Source organism: Miscanthus floridulus, chromosome 7, assembly GCF_019320115.1.
Source record: "Miscanthus floridulus cultivar M001 chromosome 7, ASM1932011v1, whole genome shotgun sequence".
Lineage (NCBI taxonomy): Eukaryota > Viridiplantae > Streptophyta > Magnoliopsida > Poales > Poaceae > Miscanthus > Miscanthus floridulus.
In genome coordinates this window covers 13878350-13896420 of record NC_089586.1, presented here as the reverse complement: position 1 = coordinate 13896420, position 18071 = coordinate 13878350, and the positions used below count along the sequence as shown (strand labels likewise).

Genomic DNA, 18071 nt, shown 5'->3' with positions numbered 1-18071 from the left:
AGTGCAAAGGTTATCGAATTAGTTGGTAATTAGGGGTACCGAAACGCAAAGTCGTCAACATATTTATCGCGCTCATCCCGCGGGAATACTGAACTGCAAAAAATCCAAGGGGGGCAAACAGAAAAGTGAGCCCCAAACCCTAGACCCCAATGGAAGCGTGGCCGCCTCTCGCCCCCGCGGCGGCCGCCGCCGCCACCCCGACCACGGCTGCCTCCGACGATGAGGCGGCCCCTCCGGCCGGCGCCGGGGCGTGGGGAGCAGCGGCGACGGCGCAGCGGAAGGCCGTGGAGAAGGAGTCGACGGCGCAGGCGGTGAGCCGCATCGTGGCGAGCTGCGCCAACTCCAGCGGCGTGGCGGTCGCCGTGGTGGACGCCAACGCCGTCATCTCCGGCGGCTCCGCTCTCTCCACCTCCGCGGGACGCCTTGTCACCGTGCCGGAGGTGCTCGAGGAGGTCCGGGACGCGGCCGCGCGGCGGCGGCTCGGGCTCCTCCCCGTCCCCGTCGAGACCGTTGAGCCTGCGCCGGAGTTCGTTAAGAAAGGTCGCTGCTCTAGTCTCTCGAATGCAACATTAATCTGAGTTAAATCTCTCTCGCACTAGTGCTCGTGGTTGTTAATTTGTAGCTTTTTGTTTGAGGAAGTTTTATGCATTTTGATGTTCCGTTTTATGGGTTGTCTTTTATTTTTTATTAGGAGAAAAAAACTGTCAAGTTTAGTGAATTATTGCTAAGACTTCTTGATTGTATTAGTAATTTATCATCCTACATTAATGGCTGATGTTGCTACCGTTGTTTGCTTTCTTACTTACTACTATGGTGATCATAGTAAGAAAGCATGATGTCTTCATTTAGCATTGGTAAACAAGAGATCACATTTAAGCATTAGTCTTTTTATGACAAATATTGGGGGTGTTCAGCTGCAGCCGCTGCCATTCTTGGTCTGAGCACTGTGTATATATGTGAGACTTATTTTTGTATCCTTATTATTGCTTGCAGTTACCAAGTTTGCCAGGGAGACAGGAGACATCCAAACGCTGTCAGATGTTGATATCAAGGTTATTGCTTTGGCTTACATGTTAGAAGCTGAGATCCATGGGACTAGCCATTTGCGGGAGCACCCTCCTCCTCTGCGTGAGGTGAATGTCAGAAAGCTATCTGAAGCTCCACTGCCTGGTTGGGGCTCTAATGTGCCTAACCTGAAAGAGTGGGAAGAGTTGGATCAGATGTCTGAAGCTGGTGGAGATATCAATTCTCGAATACTTCCTCTGAAGGATATTGAGAATCAAGATATCCCGATGAGCGAGACCAACAGTGTCTGTGAGGCACAAGAGGATACAGAGCACCAGCCTTCGGAGAAGGATGCACCTGTTGCATGGGAGGAGGATGAGAACAATGTAGGTTGGATGCCTGCTGTTAGCCGCAACACCCACAGAAGATATTTGCGGAGGAAGGCAAGGCGTGATGCCCTCAAGGAATCTCGACAAAGTTTTGAGACAAGTTCTGTTGCTCCATCAATTGATGATGATAAAGTTCCCTCTGGAAATGGTGGATTGAAGCATGGTCTGACTTCAACAGATGGCCTTAATTCTGTCCCTGAGAAAATCAGTGCAAGTTCTGATGGTTTTGAACATCAAGCAGAGAATCACACTGAAATTGCTGGAGAACATTTGCATTCTGACCAGCTAGCTTACGGTGATGATACTGATGCATGCACCAAAGAATTGGATAACCTAGATATAAAAGGTGAGGATGAGGGAGGTGATGATGCACATTCCATAGATGAGAGCAGTGAGCAGAGTTGGACCCTGAGGTCTTTATCCGAATCAACTGTAGCATGTGTTACTAGTGATTACGCCATGCAAAATGTCATCCTGCAGATTGGCCTCCGTCTCGTAGCACCAGGTGGCATGCAGATACGCCAGATGCATAGGTATGCGAATTAACATCTTCAGACCTGTTTCGGTACAATAGTGCTATCCAAGACAACGTTGTATTTTTAATGGCCACTAACACATGTCTTTTTATGCTTCTGTGACAGGTGGGTTTTGAGGTGCCATGCTTGCTATAAGGTGACCCAAGAGGTTGGAAAAATATTTTGTCCGAAGTGTGGCAATGGTGGGACCTTACGGAAGGTTTCAGTAACAGTTGGTGAAAATGAGATCACTATGGCTTCACGGCGCCCACGTGTTACACTTCGAGGCACAAAAGTGAGTGTATTTATGCTGCTTGTCTTTCTAATTGCCTAGGCACGTGTTCTGCAACTTCTGTGATCTTGAACTGCTTGCAGTGGAGGGTGGTTAATTAATTGATTGATTGATTCTTGTCTGTATTGCTCACACCATTTTAGAAACATATGTTTGCCTAGACCTTGTGGTCTATTTTCATGCTTGTACTGTCAATGGCGTTCAGGAGTGCAGTAGTGAGGAACAGTTTCCATGATATAAGTGGCGAATAATATTTGGATATTTGGTTTGATAGTGGCAGTCAAATACCTGACAATATGGTCTGTTCCGAGACTACACATTTCTTGTATTCTGGTGTCTTCAGAAAGGACATTCATGTTCGTTTTGAGATAGTTCTAGTTCCTTGATTGCAATTATCTTTCCATCGGTCCACCTGAACTTTTTTACAGAGTCGATTCCATAGAATGCCGAAGATGTTGTTTGTAACTGTTTACCTGTTTGCTTGCAGTTTTCCCTCCCAATGCCCCAAGGTGGAAGAGCTGCCATAACTAAGAACCCCATTCTTCGTGAGGACCAACTTCCTCAGAAGGTTCTTCATCCTAAAGTGAAGAAGTCAAGCAAGGTTAGTGCTCTAGCATATTTTTGCATAACTTAAAAGTGTATTCGCAATAAGGAATTTTATGTTATTATGTGGTATATTACTTCAATATTATATGTGGTCAGTTGTCAAGTATGCATTCCCTCATTTGACATTGTTACAAGTTATTCGGTACCTTTTACTACTTGTGATGACGTTTGTTTAGGAACAAATCTGATTATAAGTTTCACTATAGGAGGATGATTTCTTGGGCGTCGACGACATATTTTCGCACAGTGGTGATAAGAAGGCACCACTGAAACCTCCAGTGAGGAAGGCACTCGCAATGTTCAGTGGGAAAAGAAATCCAAACGACAACCACTTTTCTCGCAAGAAGCACTAAGCTCTCATCTGTCATCTCTTCTTATGCACGCCTATGGTACCAAAGCCTGTAATCCTACCATGTAATGGTTGAAGCAGAGTAACTTATTTCTTGTTAGCGGCAGAGAGTCATCATATTCATATACAGAGATATAAGCATGTAAGCTATGCAGTTTTTGAACATCTATGTATGGTTTCCGTGCTACTGTTTCTCCAATTGATTTTGAGTTTTGAGTTTGAATATATTCACATTCACATGGGTTTGGGGTGTAATCGAGCAGCAATGAACTGTAGTGATTTCAATTGAGCGTGTACATCTGTGTAACGCCGAGAGCATGAGGTGCTTACATAGGGAAGTTCTGTCAGTCAAAAGCATTCACAGATTAATCCACATTTACACCTTCACAAACGGTTTGTTACGTATTTTTATTATTAAATATTGTAGAAGCAAACCAAAAAATTATGTCCAGCCTAGGGTGTGTTCTCTACATCACAATTAATAATTTTCTTACAAAATACAAAAGAAGAAGAAGGAGCAACAAATCCAACAAGTATACCGCTGCATTTCATGCTTACACTCATGCACAACACCAACACTGATCACATTAATTACACCTCCGACATCGTCATCATCATCATCAGTTCAGAGCTCTTTCAGAAGAGCAGATCACCGTTCGTGGAGCTGAACCCACCGTAGATGTCTCCCATATTGAGCAGGTCAAAGTAGCCACTCCCTGCAATGCCAGCGGCGGCGGCGGCGCTCTGGTGGTGATCCTGGTGCGTTGGCAGCGCGCCGGCGCCGTAGGTGCCGCTCATCTGGTCCCCGAAGGCGCCCCCGCCGCGGTGCGACGGCGTCACGTTGCCGGAGCTCGCCGTGGAGGCGGGCCAGTGCGTGGACACCGAGTAGCTCTCCGGCGCCGCCGGCGCCCAGTCCGAGAACACGAAGCTCCGGGCCTGGTGATCGAACGGCTGCTGGGCGAGAGGCGCCGCCGCCGGTGCCGACAGCGCGTGGCTGCTGCTGATGTTGACGTCGTGGTCGTGCGACGTCGTGGTGCCGCCGCCGCCGCCGCCGCCGCCGCCGCCGCTGTTCTTGACGTGGTGGTGCGGGTGCTGGTGCATGGACATGGACATGGACGACAGCTCGGTGGTGCTCATGGAGGTGAGCTCGGGTGGGCTCTTGGGGCTGGAGTTGGACGACACGCCCTGGGCCTGCATCACCCTCTTCTTCAGGTACGAGTTCCAGTAGTTCTTCACCTCGTTGTCGGTCCTCCCTGGCAGATGCATCGCAATCTGAGACCACCTGATGTATGCACCAATTCATCAGCAACATGAAGTCATGAATATGGTGCGAGATGTTATACTTGCTCTTCTAACAGTTCAAGATTCTTTTTTCTTCTAGCAAGTCCGTTAACTAAAACGCATTTTTCTCTGAGTTTTTCAAAGGCCATGCCCTTCTTAGAAATTAAAAGCATAAATTTGCATTACAAAATCATTGGGTTGTGAGAGAATTTTACTTGTTGCCCAGCTTGGCTTGGAGGTTGATGACAACGTCTTCCTCCTCCTGAGAGAACATTCCACGCTTCAACCCGGGCCGCAAGTAGTTGATCCAACGCAGGCGGCAGCTCTTGCCATTTCTCTGGAGACCTTTGAGAAAGCAAGTCCATTCAAAAGAAGAAGAAAAATTAGTCAGACACAACAATGGTAGAATTTGGAGTTGAAAACATGGTGTGAAGCCAAATTCGGACCATCTAATTTGAGGGTCAGAGGCAAATGGAAAGCTAAGCTGTGCTGATTGCAGATGAGGCTAGCATTGAGCATCAGCAACAGGCTTTTTCTGCATGCATGAGCTTGTCATGCTCATGCAGCAATGTGCAATTGTCATGGAAGGAGAGGAGAGGAGAAAACAAAGAATAGCAGCAGCTCACCAGCCTTTGCAGGGACAGCACTCCAGCAGCCGAGGCCATGCTTGAGGATGTAGTCCCTGAGCCTCTGGTCCTCCTCAGGAGACCACAGCCCCTTCCGGTAGTTCATCTTGGGCTTCTCGCAGGACCGGCACCCCATTGTCACCGCCGTCTTGTGTTTCTTCTTCTTCTTCTTCTTCAGGCCTGTGCCTCCTCTTCCTCTGAAGATGAGCTGTTGCAGTAGTAGCAGTCCCTCGGCACCATGTGCCCCTTCTGATTTAAAGGGCTGGCACATTTTGCTTCTTGGTTTAGTTTAATTGAGAGGAATTGAGTAGGTGGCTGCGTGCACATGCTTGAGATTATGAGGGGGGAGCTTGGTCAGAGGATGTCACCTCTATCTCGCCATTACTTACACAAGGAAGATTCTCAGAGAGTTTCTGAGTAAACTTCGGTTTCCTTCTAATGATGATATGAATGCTTGCTGGCCCTAGGATCATATACTGTTTTAATTTCATTTAAGCAGCCACAATGCCGCTGTAATTGGTGGTGATATATATAATGGTTACTCCTATTGAAGTAATCTGAACTCAAGTATTGTACACAAGTTCTAAAGAATGTAACTACAAGATTTAACGCTGTTGTTTCAGATGAGTGATTGATCAGGTAATAGCATAATGCTCACTCCAGTTTTTTTTTTTACTAAAGAACATTGTTATCCAATAATCAGGGCTATGAAGGTCAGACCGTCTTGGCCAATGATGGCGAGGGGCATTGACATGAGCTGTTCCTGCAATGAACGGACGGACACTTGGATTGGCAATGACAGGGCCTGACTGACTAATCCATCCCTCTTCTGACGGCAATCATTGGGAGGAGGCATCTGAGCTAGAGAAAGGCCAAGGATGAATCGGAGAGACATGCATGGGCACAAGAAACGACATCCTAGCTGGGATCCAAAAGGATTTGTGTTAGTTATTGCAAGGATCAAGACGGTGAAATGAAATGCACCTTTGGTATATGCATAAACAATGACCTCTGAAGCTGACAGGCTCATTACTCATAGCACAAACCCAACAATGATGGGGAGCTTGGATGGATGCAATCACAGTGCTTCTGCTTTCACCCAATGTCAGATCAATTGAGTTGGCAGAATGGCTTGTTAGAGCTCCTAATCAGGTCCTTCAATTCAACACGTATCCCTGTCATATAGTGCATAAACCATTGTCCTTCTCTTGATCCTCTTGGCGGGACATCAAGAACTCGGTTACTACCGATAATACTATGCTCAGTTGCAGGATAACTAATGGTTCAAGTCTGACAGCTAAGGCATTATTAGACATAATGAATTCCTGATAACTTTGTCCTTTCCTGGCACTAGTTGTTTTTAGAATCTTAGTTCAGGTACTACTTTTCTCTTCCCTTGTTCTTGCGTTCCTCACTGGCTGAATCTTAGTTCAGGTACTACACGTATCCCCGTTCGGCTTGCTAAATCTTGGCTGAAACTGACTGAAAAATACTGTTCTGACTGAATTGTTGTGAGAGGAAAACACTGTTCCTGCTGAAAAAACAAGCCGAACAAGCCGAATATAGGGTAAGCCGAACGGGGCAGGAAAAAGAAATACAAGGACAGATGAACCAAAGCCAAATCTGCGTCATGATGATGAAGTCTGATGGATCCCTTGTTACTTTCTTTGAAAGAAGTAAATCTCACCTTACTACTCTGCTATGGATTTGTCTAGAGTTCAGCTAGATTTTGATGTGGTAGTTATATGCTCTGTGGGATTTACAAGAATCAATATTTGCAAATGAAGGTTTCCCATAGGCTGTTCTGTTGCAGAATGCCAGAAATTGTGAAACATCTTGTGAAGGTTAAATAAGAACAGATAACTCCAACTGGAAGCTTTCCTACTGCTACTGCTCATTCAATAAAAAAAGAAATATAGTGAAGCAGATCACTGGCGCCAGTAAGCAAGTACTGACACAGTGCGCTTAACAAGTGTATTTATCTACCAAACAATTGCAACTTCTCTGAAAGATTGAAAACAAAATGAAGGTAACAACATGCACTCGAGCTGGCTCGCGAGGCACAAGAACCAAAAACAAAGAGGCATGACCTAATGCTTACCTATAGTTTACCCCATATACAGGAGAGTGACATATATTAGCAGAATTCGTTATCCCCTTGGAAAGACAGAAACTAGAGGTTGCTAATGATATAGGGGGTCCTATCATGCTTGATATCTCTGTCCTATTTTAGTACGCAACCATGTCCTACAAGAGAGGACAATTCCATGTGATCTGAATGGGGGCGTCTTAATCCCCTCTTTCTTCTTCTCTGCCTGTCTCAGCATCAAACACGGCGATTCGCTTACGAGAAAAATCAATTTCAAAACCACTAGTATTTCTCAGCATTAGCCGACAGCTATAAACTAGTAGGAGCTATGCAAAACTATACTGGTTGGCAAAATTGACTTGGTGCAGCTGCATGTGGACAGACACCTAATCGGCATACGAATTCGCATCTTGCACTAAAAAACTAGGACCCACTGGTAAACTATTTGCATTGCTCTGAATGGAGGAGGCGATGGAAAGGAATCTTTTGGAGCCTTTTAGCTGTGTGTCATTTAAAAAGTTTGTAATTATATATAAACCATTAAAAAAGTTAACCGCACACAAGTGCCACTGCCTTACAAATCATTTCGTCCTTGTTCTGTTTGTTTTTCGTCGTTTGGTAGCCCTTATATGTGGAAATTATCCATGTTGTCCTTGGACGATGAAGAACATGTTGACTATGGAGGACCAGTAGCACAACACCAACCAACTGCTGGCCTCACCCATGACTCAGAGATTGCCCGGGCCCACGCACAGCACAGCTAACCCCCACCAACTTTCATGTTTCTTCCATTCCACCGTCTACTGCTACGCGGACCCATCTCCCCTGCCGCGTGGGCCCACGTGCCAGGTTAATTAATGACCCTTGCCCCGCCCCGCATTCATTTCCTTCTTCTCTCCCCCGCTAAGAATGGCAACGGGGCGGGTTCAGATCAGGTGGAGTGTCTGGGCACCCAAAACCGAAACCCGAACCTAAAACTCGAAACCGCCCTGAACACCAATTCGGATGAAAATCCATCCCCAAAACCAAAACCCACGGATGTCCGAAACCCGCCGAGTGCTGATGGGGGCACTTCGTGTCCGCGACCGAGAGAGAGACTGAGAGAGGACGAGCCGCCATCGCCGAGTCGAGCGCCCGCTGCCGCGCCCCCGCCAGGAGAGAGGGGGCAAATTCGCCGCTGCTGTAGGGAGAGAGGGCATGTGGCAGAACCGCCTAATCTAATACCTCTCAGGAGTGCTCGTCTTTCATTAGACACTAAGTACCCAAGGGAGAACACTAAATCACGCGGTCCGTCGGGCACACCCTAAGGGAGAACCCAAAAATCCACATTTTTACATCAGGATCACAAATGAGAGAATAAAGCTTACATCATTATTACTCATTTCTTACATCACTTTACATGTACACCAGAGTATAACATTTATTATTATAACAGCGGAATATAATCATATTATCAGAGTTATGAACAATTTAATGTAATAACGGAATATAAACATGTGATCAGAATTACAGCGGAAATAATTATATATTCATGGTATGATGAAGTATTGATATGTGAACGAGGACAACATATTATAAAACTTTCATTTATAAAAATATTTAGTAAGAGTTATAAATAAAAACTATGATTGCAGCGTAAAGTAAATCCTCTCTGAGCCCACCAGGAGGAATCCACACACAAGAGTCATCTTTAGCATCCACCTGTCACCTGCAACAGGGGGAATAAAACCCTGAGTACTCAATTATACTCAGCAAGACTTATCTGACAGGAGAAAAGAAAAGACTCCAATGATATGCAAGGCTATCTGGCTGATGGGTTTATTGCATCTGCAGGAGCATTACTAAAAGTACGTTCTTATATTCGATTTTTATTAATAGCCGCATTGGTTCATAAACTAATCATTCTATGTAAGCACCTGTACTACTTTCAATCAGGTGGTAAGCAATCAGATTTTCTTTTTTTATCTTTCATCTTTCAGTTCTTACTACGGTGCTAGGCACAAACCAAGCTGTACCGGATTGACCGGCTATTCGCGAATCAATGCCCCTAGTTGGGTACCTCAAAAACACACGCCCTGCTTGTATCCCGGGCATAAGCAGGACCAACCCATCACCCTCCTGTCCTCGGTGTCTAGGTCCCTGTCCAAACTGGGACTCCAAGCATCCGCCCCTGAGTCCCGGACTTAGTACGGTGCAAGGACCTCCTAACCCAAAAACCACTAAGACAGTCGGTCCGAAAAGAGCCGGATCCACAACAAGAGAGCAACAAGTCTTCCAAGTGCCCATACCCAAATATGTGCTCGGGATAATAAGTCTGACTTGCCTCGAGTCTTATACAATGGCCGGTCCTTAACCGACACAGCCAGGGAAAGCAGTGTAACCAAGTTATGCCTCGCGTCCGCGGCGACACAACCCCTTACACCCACCAATACCAAACCCATATCCCTGCCCGGTCACCATTTTTCCTTTCCACCATTTATATTTTCCAGGTGATAATAATACAGTAATATATTTCCTATATCTCACGAGTGACAGCAACCACTCGAATTCTACTGGAGTCCTGTAGCATAGCAATCTACACGATCCTATTATACTAGTAAGACTCATATGATAAGATATATATATGCAAGTGGGTTCCATTCAACTCCTTAAAACTTAATGCACAAATATAATTTAAAGTGTAGAAAAGTAGGGGTTATGCACCAGGGCTTGTCTGGGTAAGATTTAATCAGAAGTTAGCATTCCATCATGGCGACCGATCTCCAAAAGCACTATTTCTCTAACAACTCCCGATGACTCCGTGATCCATCGACGCCCCTATTATGATATGCAATGCGATGAAATGCAAAGACGTAATTAATCGATTATAATCATGACACGTAAAATATGATTTACGCCTATCAAGTTAACGGGCTAGTTCTAACGACGACTGTACTTAGGCTACATATACATGTTGTCGGATAAGTTATTATTTCCCAACAAATATTTTAGTTATATAAACCCAAGGTGTTTCTTTACCCCATTCTATCAATTTAATCTTTATTCGAAATAGGGCATCATTATCTATCTAGCAAACTAATTATTCTGGAGCTACAAAAATTACAGTGAGTATCTAATATTGCTAGGAGCCTACTATAAAAATTTCAGATTCAACACTATTACCAATTTGTCACAACAATTTCTATAAATTTATATTTTTATAATATTAAGTACCTTAAATTAATTATATAGCTTCCAAGAATATTACCACACTATGTGAACAAAATATACTAACAGGTAGATCATGATTTTAGTAACTCAACAAAACTGGTTTGACATTTTTATAATTTTCTACACTTTATTTTCAATTTTAGAAAGACACTAAAGTAACAAAACCAAAACAACGCAACCAGACAAGGCCCGGGTGGCTAAACTCGGCCCGCAGGCGCGTGGTGGCCTACCAGCCAGAATGGCCGGTCCACTCGGACACGGTTGCGCGCGCAGCGGCGGCCTAGGCGCGCAGGCAGCGGCGCGGACGGCCTAGGCGGGGGGCGCGGCAAAGACAGGCCGGCGCAGCGCGCGGCGCGAGCGGCCCATCAAGCCGGCCTACTCGGCCAGGGTAAGACGGCGGTAGAACTTTTGCGATGAGGCCCTTGGGTTTTCTTAAAACTAATCCGCAGGACATAATCACTATTTACTTGAGTCACGTATTTCGTAATAAGAACCCTGTATAAAGCTTCTTCTTGGATTCTCACCAATTTCTTCATCCTCCAAAGCAGTGCAAGCACCGACCGGCGGCGGAAACATCGTATCTAGGCGGCTGCGGGGCACGACGGCCGGTGAGACAAGCTCCGGCACCGGGCGGGCATGGCGTGCTCGCGCGTGCAGTGACGACGGTGGAAGCAGACGACGATAGGGACGCTGCGAGGCGCGACACGGCGACCTCAGCGCGCAACGGCGCTGGTCGGGCGGCTCCAGGCGATGTGGGCGCAAGGCACGGCGCGGTGGCATGTGGCCACAACAGGCGAAGGCGGGCACGGAGTACGCAGTTGCGGCCGCTGCCATGCTCAGGCGAGGACGGTGATGACGCGGTTGGCGAAGGCGACGACGGCGAGGCGCCATGGAGCAGCAAGACCATGCTGCGGGCACGGCGCACGGGAGGGCAGAGAGCAGGGAAGGTGGCGTGGTGGCGCATCACGATGGGGACGCGGTGCGGGACAGCGTGGGGAGGAAGAGGAGGGGGCGTCGGCGCGTGGGGAGACGGAAGGAGCCGCGGCAGGCCTAGGTGAGAGGGAGAAGAGCGGCTGCATGGGGGAAATGCAGGGGCTGGGACTACGGCTCCTACGCGGGAAAGGAAGGGGTGGCGCGTGCTCGGGCGGCAGCGGGACAAGCAGCGCGCGCTCGCGGGGCGGCTTGGTGGTAGGGGCGCCACGCGAGGCAAGCACACGAGGGAGCCGAGCGAGAGAGCAAGGAGGGCGAGCCGGAGTTGGGACGCCTCCCATCGACAGCAGAGAAGAAAAGGGAGGGAAGGGAAGCAACGCGAGGCTCGGTCGGCTTGGAGTGCCATGACGTACGCGACAAGGTGGTTGCGTGCGTGCTTTGCTCAGGCGGTAATGGCCCTAACCTGCTTGTCTGATAGAGAGAAAAAGAGGAGAAGAGACAAGCAAGGCAGAGAGCAAAGAGCACGCCAAGAGGCACAGGGTGAAGCAATGGAACTGGTAGTGAGACAGACAAAGACAAGAGGCATTGAAAAGCAGGCGCGCGAGAGAGAGCGGGGAAAAGAAAAGGACCTTCTGCTGCTTGAATGCTCGGTGCGACTGGCGCTCACATAAAAATATCGGACGCGGCGCAAGCGAGGGAGAGAAGGACAGGGGTGCAGGCAAACGAACACGTCATGGTGCAGAGCACTGCAGAGCCACGACGAGAGACGTGACGGTAATAAATATCATGCAACGAGTACGCTGTACGCCAGAAAAATAAACGAAGCCGCTGCGCTCTCTCTCTCGTCAGTTCGTGCTTATCAAAATAAACCTGTGCCCGTTCATGCTTATATATATATATCGTTCTATTTATTAATGGATTTTATTATTTATAAAAGTTGCTTTTCATGCTTAATCTAACAGAACAAACCGTTCGCTAGAATCGTCGTTCGACATTCCTAAATATCTTTACGCACTGAGTAATTTAACTTAGGCGTTTATTTGAGTCCACAAAACCAAGTCACATGGGATTCGTTTATCGCATCAAGTATATTTTAAATCAAAAATTCCTAGAAACTCGTTTCAAAAATTTTACTTAGGCCTAAATCACGGTGCTAAACGAGCTCGTAACACCAGAGGAGTTACAGGGCACGCCCGCCGCCATAGCCGCCATGTGTCAGTCCATCGCTGCCGGTAGAGCCTGCTCATGCGCCTGCCGCCGTTGCAGCTCCTCGCTGCCGGTAGAGTCCGCCATGTGCCCGCCGTTGGGGTCACGGATCCACCGTGGGGACGAGGGAGAGAGAAAAAGCCAGTGAGGTCGCGGACTGGCGAGGCGCCGAGGTCGCTCGTCGGGGGCTCGGGGCGTCGGGTGGGTGCGGGCGTGCGGCCACCGTGCGGTGCGGGACTGCGCCTAGGTGCGGGCGGATGAGGGTTGAGGGCTGATGGATTCCAGTTGATGAAAACGGTACGGATATTTTCCGACCGTATTCGAAACCGAATCCGTTTAGAGGGGTTGAGATCTGTCCGTATCCGAGTCCGGATGTCCAACATCCGATACCGTATCCGTATCCGAATACTCAAATCACATATTTATGATGTCGATATCCAATCGTATCTTATCCGACATAGTTGACACTATCCGTATTCGAATCCGAATCTGGACAGAAATATGAAAACAAATGTAATATCGGTGATATCCGTCCGTATCCGATCCGTTTTCATCCCTTATATAGTTAGGGTCGGTAGTTGGGCTTCTGGTGGGCCGAAAGTTTCGGGGGCCCGATGGAGCTCCACGGGTGAATTAAAGAATCTGCCCCAAACCCACGGTATTTTGGATATCCGAACCCGCAAATCCGTGGACGAAAACCGAGAACTGAAATCGAAACCCGCGGATATCCGCCCCGAACCTGATCCGCTGCCATCCTTACCCCCTGCTATGAGACATGCGCCGCCGGCAGCCAGCCGGAGAGGGAGGAGGGCTGACCCGTTCCCGTCCCTCCACCCCGCGACCTCTTCCTCCTCTCGCCGTCCTTAGCCTAACCACTACCACCACCATTGCCATAAACAAAAGCGCAGGCACGCGGTGCGAGGCGCGTCCGCGTCCTTCCTCCACCTGTCGCCTTCGCCTTGCGTGCTCCCGGCTTCAGGAAACCGCCGCACGCCAGCCTGCACACAGCACAGGTCGCGCGGCCCGCCTGGCATCCGCCGCTTTCCATTTCCTTTCGCTTCTCCGCTACCGCTCCTACCACACCACCAGCGGCGCGGGCCTCCGGGTCGTCCGGCCGGATTCATTCCCTGGGCCGTGCGTGCAACCACGCACGCGCTTGGATTTCGCTCGCCGCCGGAAGGCTTCGGCTCTTCGTGGCGGCGCCGCCGACCGAAGGGTTTTGCTTCTTCAGTTTCCGCTGTGAGGAGAGGACACGCCGCCTGCGGACCGCGCGCTCGGCAGAGGTGAATTTCCGCCACCCACAACGCTAAGGACAATATGGAGAATTTCACTTAATGGGTCCCACATGTAAGGGCTATTAACAAGGACGGAATGGCCTCTAAAAGAAGTTTAGAGCAGTGACGGCTGTGTGCAGTCAACTTTTTTAATGGTTTGTGTGTAATTAAACTTTTTTAATAACACACAGGTAAAAGGCGCAATCTTTTGTCTGAAACTCTCTAAAACTGTAAATGAGAGCCCCCCTCAAGTCTGAACTGAACTCTCCACACCCCAGTTTAACAACTTCACCGGCAACAAGACTTTTTGTCCTTGTCATATCCATGATCCGTCGATCTTAGAACGTAATGTAAATATGCGAAAGGATGTGATTATAATCCTCCTCGCCGATTAAAGGAACGCGGTAACGATGGCGATATGCGAAATATGCTGCTGACTAAACAATGTGGCTGGGAACATGCACCGGGGCTCATCTGTCTGTACTTGCAATGATGGGGCCGGGATGCAAGTCAATGCTTGCTTGCTTGAGAATTATAATCCACATAGAAGCCGGGGCAGGCGAGATTGGGGGTTTTGATAAGCAGGGCCAGCTCATACGAGGACATACGCGCTGAATAATCAAGGATGCCCTCACTGTGCAAATTGTCAGTATGTCTTTGCAGGATCAAGTAGGGAATGCTGAGAAAAGTATGCCATCTTGCTAAGCATCTACACTAAAATAATCTAAATCAGGCCGTGTTGTGGCTTTTGAGTGGAGGGCTGAGTGGACATTTGTGCTTAAATACGAATCATGGTGGTTTTATGCTTGCATGATGAAGAACAAGACGTGACATTTTTTGTTGTGATCTTGTGTTGGTAAAAAAACATTTTCCTTTTTTTAAAAAGAAAGAAAGAAAGAAAGAATAGAACACCCCTCAAGGGAGAACTGGAGAAGAGGAAAACTTTCCAAGTGTGTCTTGAGGGAATGAGGGGTATATGTTGGAGCTGTCCTCCATTGCATATGAAGCAAGCAAAGAAAAGCTTATCCAGGTGTGTGCAAATGCATTATCTATTGATGCCGGCCAGTGCCCAAGGCCAAAGTGGAGGAGATGAGTCCATCCATGCATGAGAGCAGACTTGCAAGTACTGAAGCCAGCAGCAGTGTGCAACGCAGATCACATAAGCCTAGCTGTTATATATGCTATATGCTAGCCTTTTGAGTCTATACATGCGAGAAGAAAGGAGATTATGGCATAATGACTGTTATTAGTATTCAATAACCACACGAGTGCTCCGGTTCTGCGTCAGCCATGAGCCTATGACGAGCGACTCTTACATCTTTTGAGATCAGTAGGAGATAACAAACGTAGTTATCCAAGTTTGACGAACTTGAGTACATGTACATCAAAGGAGCTAGCCATGGCAGAACATAAACACGACAGTAGTCACCTAGTGAACACAAAGCAAGACAGGCGACTGAGTTCAACAGTCACCTACTGCAAGTTCTGAACTTGTCATGCAGTTATACGTTGACCTCGCAGACTAATGCTTGTGGCGTACGCCTGCTGTACACACATTCTCCACTTTTGTGCTGGGAGACAGGCCCAGGCCGAGGCCTAACAATGCTAAGCACTCCTAAATACAAAACCCATCAGTATTTGGGCAGGAAGAGGAGGAAATGGATATGTGAGGTAGCAGTAGCAGGCCGACATTAAGCTTTAATAAGGCCCATAAAATGAAGCACAACACAATCATATCTTTTTTTCAAAGAAAAAAGGAGAGTTGCAGCAAAAGGCATGGCAGGCTCATTGCAGTTGAAGGAGAAAACATGTAGTACTGCATTGTTGCAGCAGAAGTGCAGTGTATGCATGTGCAATAAAAAACAGAGGACAGAACGACGACATATATGCAGTTTGTGCAGAGGCATGTGAATCGTGGAGTGAGTGAACTCGTTGGGTAAATAAAGAAATGATGGTGCCAGTCATCGTGGATTTCTTATTATTACATTGCTTAAAAAATAGATCAGTACATTGTCAGGGATGCATCACCATCACCAAGAAAAAAAAAAAGGAAAAAAGAATCATCATCAGTCTCTCATCTTCTGTCCTCCTCCTCCCTTTTAATTTCTACCCTCCCCTCACTTAATTTCAGTCTAAACATGTACTTTTAATTGCCCTTTGTTGCTGTTGTTCTTGAAGTCTTGTTTTCTTTGTCTGAAAGAAAAAGGAAAAGGAAATAAAAACAAACAATAAAAGGGGAACAAGTAATAAAAGCACGACAAGGAAGGGAGGGAGGAAGGAAATGGATGCTTCTTCCTCCGCCTCAATGCCTCATCACAGTTAGAGGAGGCGCCCATGGGCGACATCATCCCCCGCCGCCTCCCTCCGCCGTCGGCACGTGAACACCTTGAGCACGCCGTCGGAGCCGCCGGCGACCAGCGCACCGCCGTTGAGATCGTCGTCGGTGTGGCTGCCCTGCCGCCACGCCACCGCGCTGACGAACCCACCACCAGTATCCACTTGTTCGGGGCCGGTGGTGACTGGGCCGTGGGCCCCTCCGTGTCCGTGAGACGCGAAGAAGGGGTGCACCCAGATGGGCTTGGCCCACCTGAGGTCGTAGACGAAGACGTGGTTGGACTCGGAGCCGCTGGCCACCAGCCCCGCCCCGCGCCACACGCCCATCCCCACGAAGCTCCGCGCGCTCGCGTGGCCGCTGTACGACCGCACCTCCCGCGCCCCAGCCACCTCCACCCCCGCCTCCGCCGCCGACGCGCCGCCCCACTCCCACAGCCGGTGGGTCCCGTCGGCAGCCGACGTCACCACCCGCCGCGCCGGCCCCGGACCCGCCCACCGCACGTACGTCACCGCGCGGGCGTGGCCGTCCATCCGCGCGACGGCGCCGCGGCCCAGCGCGCGGACGTCGTACACGACGGCGCGGCTGTCCGCGGAGCCGACGGCCAGGTGGGGCGCCCCCGAGGGGTCGAACTCCACGCACAGCACGGCGCCGCCGGCGCGCGCCGTGGCCAGGCCGCCTGAGGGCGCGCGCGGGTCCCACACGTGCGCCGTGCGGTCGTCCGACCCGGACGCCGCCATGGCCGCGCCCGGGGCGTAGTCCAGGGACCACACGCGGCGGCCCGCGTGCTCGTCGCGCTCCCACGACGCCACGCCGCGCTCCACGTCGTACTCCGTCACCACGCCGTCGTAGTCGCCGCACCCCACCACGGACGACGACGCGGCACCGCCCGGGCGCCACCGCACGCTGCTCAGCTTCGCCGGCGCGCAGATGCACGCCGCGGGGCCAGCAGCTCGGGCGCCGCCGCTGCCGGCGCTATCCAGCAGCAGCATGGAGGCCACGTCGTACATCCGGATCTTCCGGGCGATGCCGCCGGTGGCGAGGAGGCAGCCGGTGGGGTCGAAGTCGACGCTGCCGATGGCGTCGGACGCACCCGGCAGGGCGGTGGTCGGCACGGTGGCCGCCAGCCGGAACTCCCATTCGCAGCGCGGCGGCGACAGCTCGGCGTCCTTGTCGTCGTGGGCTTGATCAGCTTCACTGCTACTGGGAGGAAACGGAATAACAATGCCGGCGGCTACCTCTTGGTGGTGGCGGTGGTGCAGGTTTTGGGTTTCCTCTTCCTGCAGGCGGTGCTCTTGTGCGGCGGCGCTGCTGGAAGAAGAGGCCGGAGAAGAGGGGTTGCTCATGGACTAGCTAGAGCTCCTCATAGCCGCCGGGCATTGCAGAGGCTGCTGGAGCTGGACTGCATGTGTTTATCTACTAGCTCTGCTGCTTCCTCTTCGTCATGGTTCTGTTGCTTGTACTAAATTAAACTGCTATCGACTAGCTGGATCCTCTGCATGAGAAAGTTTGGATTTTTCTTGGTTTTGGTTTGGTGCCTCTTGTTTGTTTTGGGACTAGACACTGTGCCTGCTAATCCTTGCTTTAATTAGTCCAGTACTAGGCTTGCTCCCTACCCTAACGGCCAAGCTTAGAGAGAGAGACGTGGTGGTGTGGGTAGCCACACGGGAGGTAGGCAGCCAATGGGAGGACGAGGATCGGAGAGGTTTTGGGTGGTTGGATGGTTTATGTGGTTGGAGGACCGAGCCGGAAAAAAAATTAGGAGGAGCTGAACAAAAAAAAATAGAGTTTTTTTTATCTTTTCTTAATCTTAGCCCTTTCTACCTAATATATATATACATAAAATTTTAAAAAAGAACTTAGGAGGACTCCACGTGCCTAGGATCAGTAGAGGGGGCTTGAGCCCTCTAGCCCCCACCGCTGGCTTCGTCACTGGTTGGAGGTGTGGGTCATGTCGTGGCTGCAAA

General features: G+C 49.4%; 3 protein-coding genes across 3 annotated transcripts; 1 reads left to right on the top strand and 2 right to left on the bottom strand.

Moving 5' to 3' along the window:
- The first annotated feature begins 92 nt into the window (after window positions 1–92).
- On the top strand, window positions 93–3393 carry LOC136466562 (RNA-binding NOB1-like protein). The gene is made up of 5 exons (XM_066465004.1): window positions 93–540; window positions 994–1927; window positions 2036–2204; window positions 2689–2802; window positions 3014–3393. Exons 1-5 carry the CDS (start codon window positions 150–152, stop codon window positions 3158–3160), a joined length of 1755 nt encoding a protein of 584 aa, XP_066321101.1. The 5' UTR covers window positions 93–149; the 3' UTR covers window positions 3161–3393.
- Window positions 3394–3503: 110 nt separating this feature from the next.
- Window positions 3504–5554, bottom strand: LOC136466563 (transcription factor MYB4-like). The gene is made up of 3 exons (XM_066465005.1): window positions 5064–5554; window positions 4653–4782; window positions 3504–4438 (listed from the first exon to the last, which is right to left on the bottom strand). The coding sequence occupies exons 1-3, from the start codon at window positions 5332–5334 to the stop codon at window positions 3793–3795; spliced, it is 1047 nt and encodes a 348-aa protein (XP_066321102.1). The 5' UTR covers window positions 5335–5554; the 3' UTR covers window positions 3504–3792.
- A 10201-nt stretch (window positions 5555–15755) lies between these two features.
- Window positions 15756–17822, bottom strand: LOC136462620 (WD repeat-containing protein RUP2-like). The gene has a single exon (XM_066461692.1). It carries the CDS (start codon window positions 17448–17450, stop codon window positions 16092–16094), a length of 1359 nt encoding a protein of 452 aa, XP_066317789.1. The 5' UTR covers window positions 17451–17822; the 3' UTR covers window positions 15756–16091.
- Window positions 17823–18071: the final 249 nt, after the last annotated feature.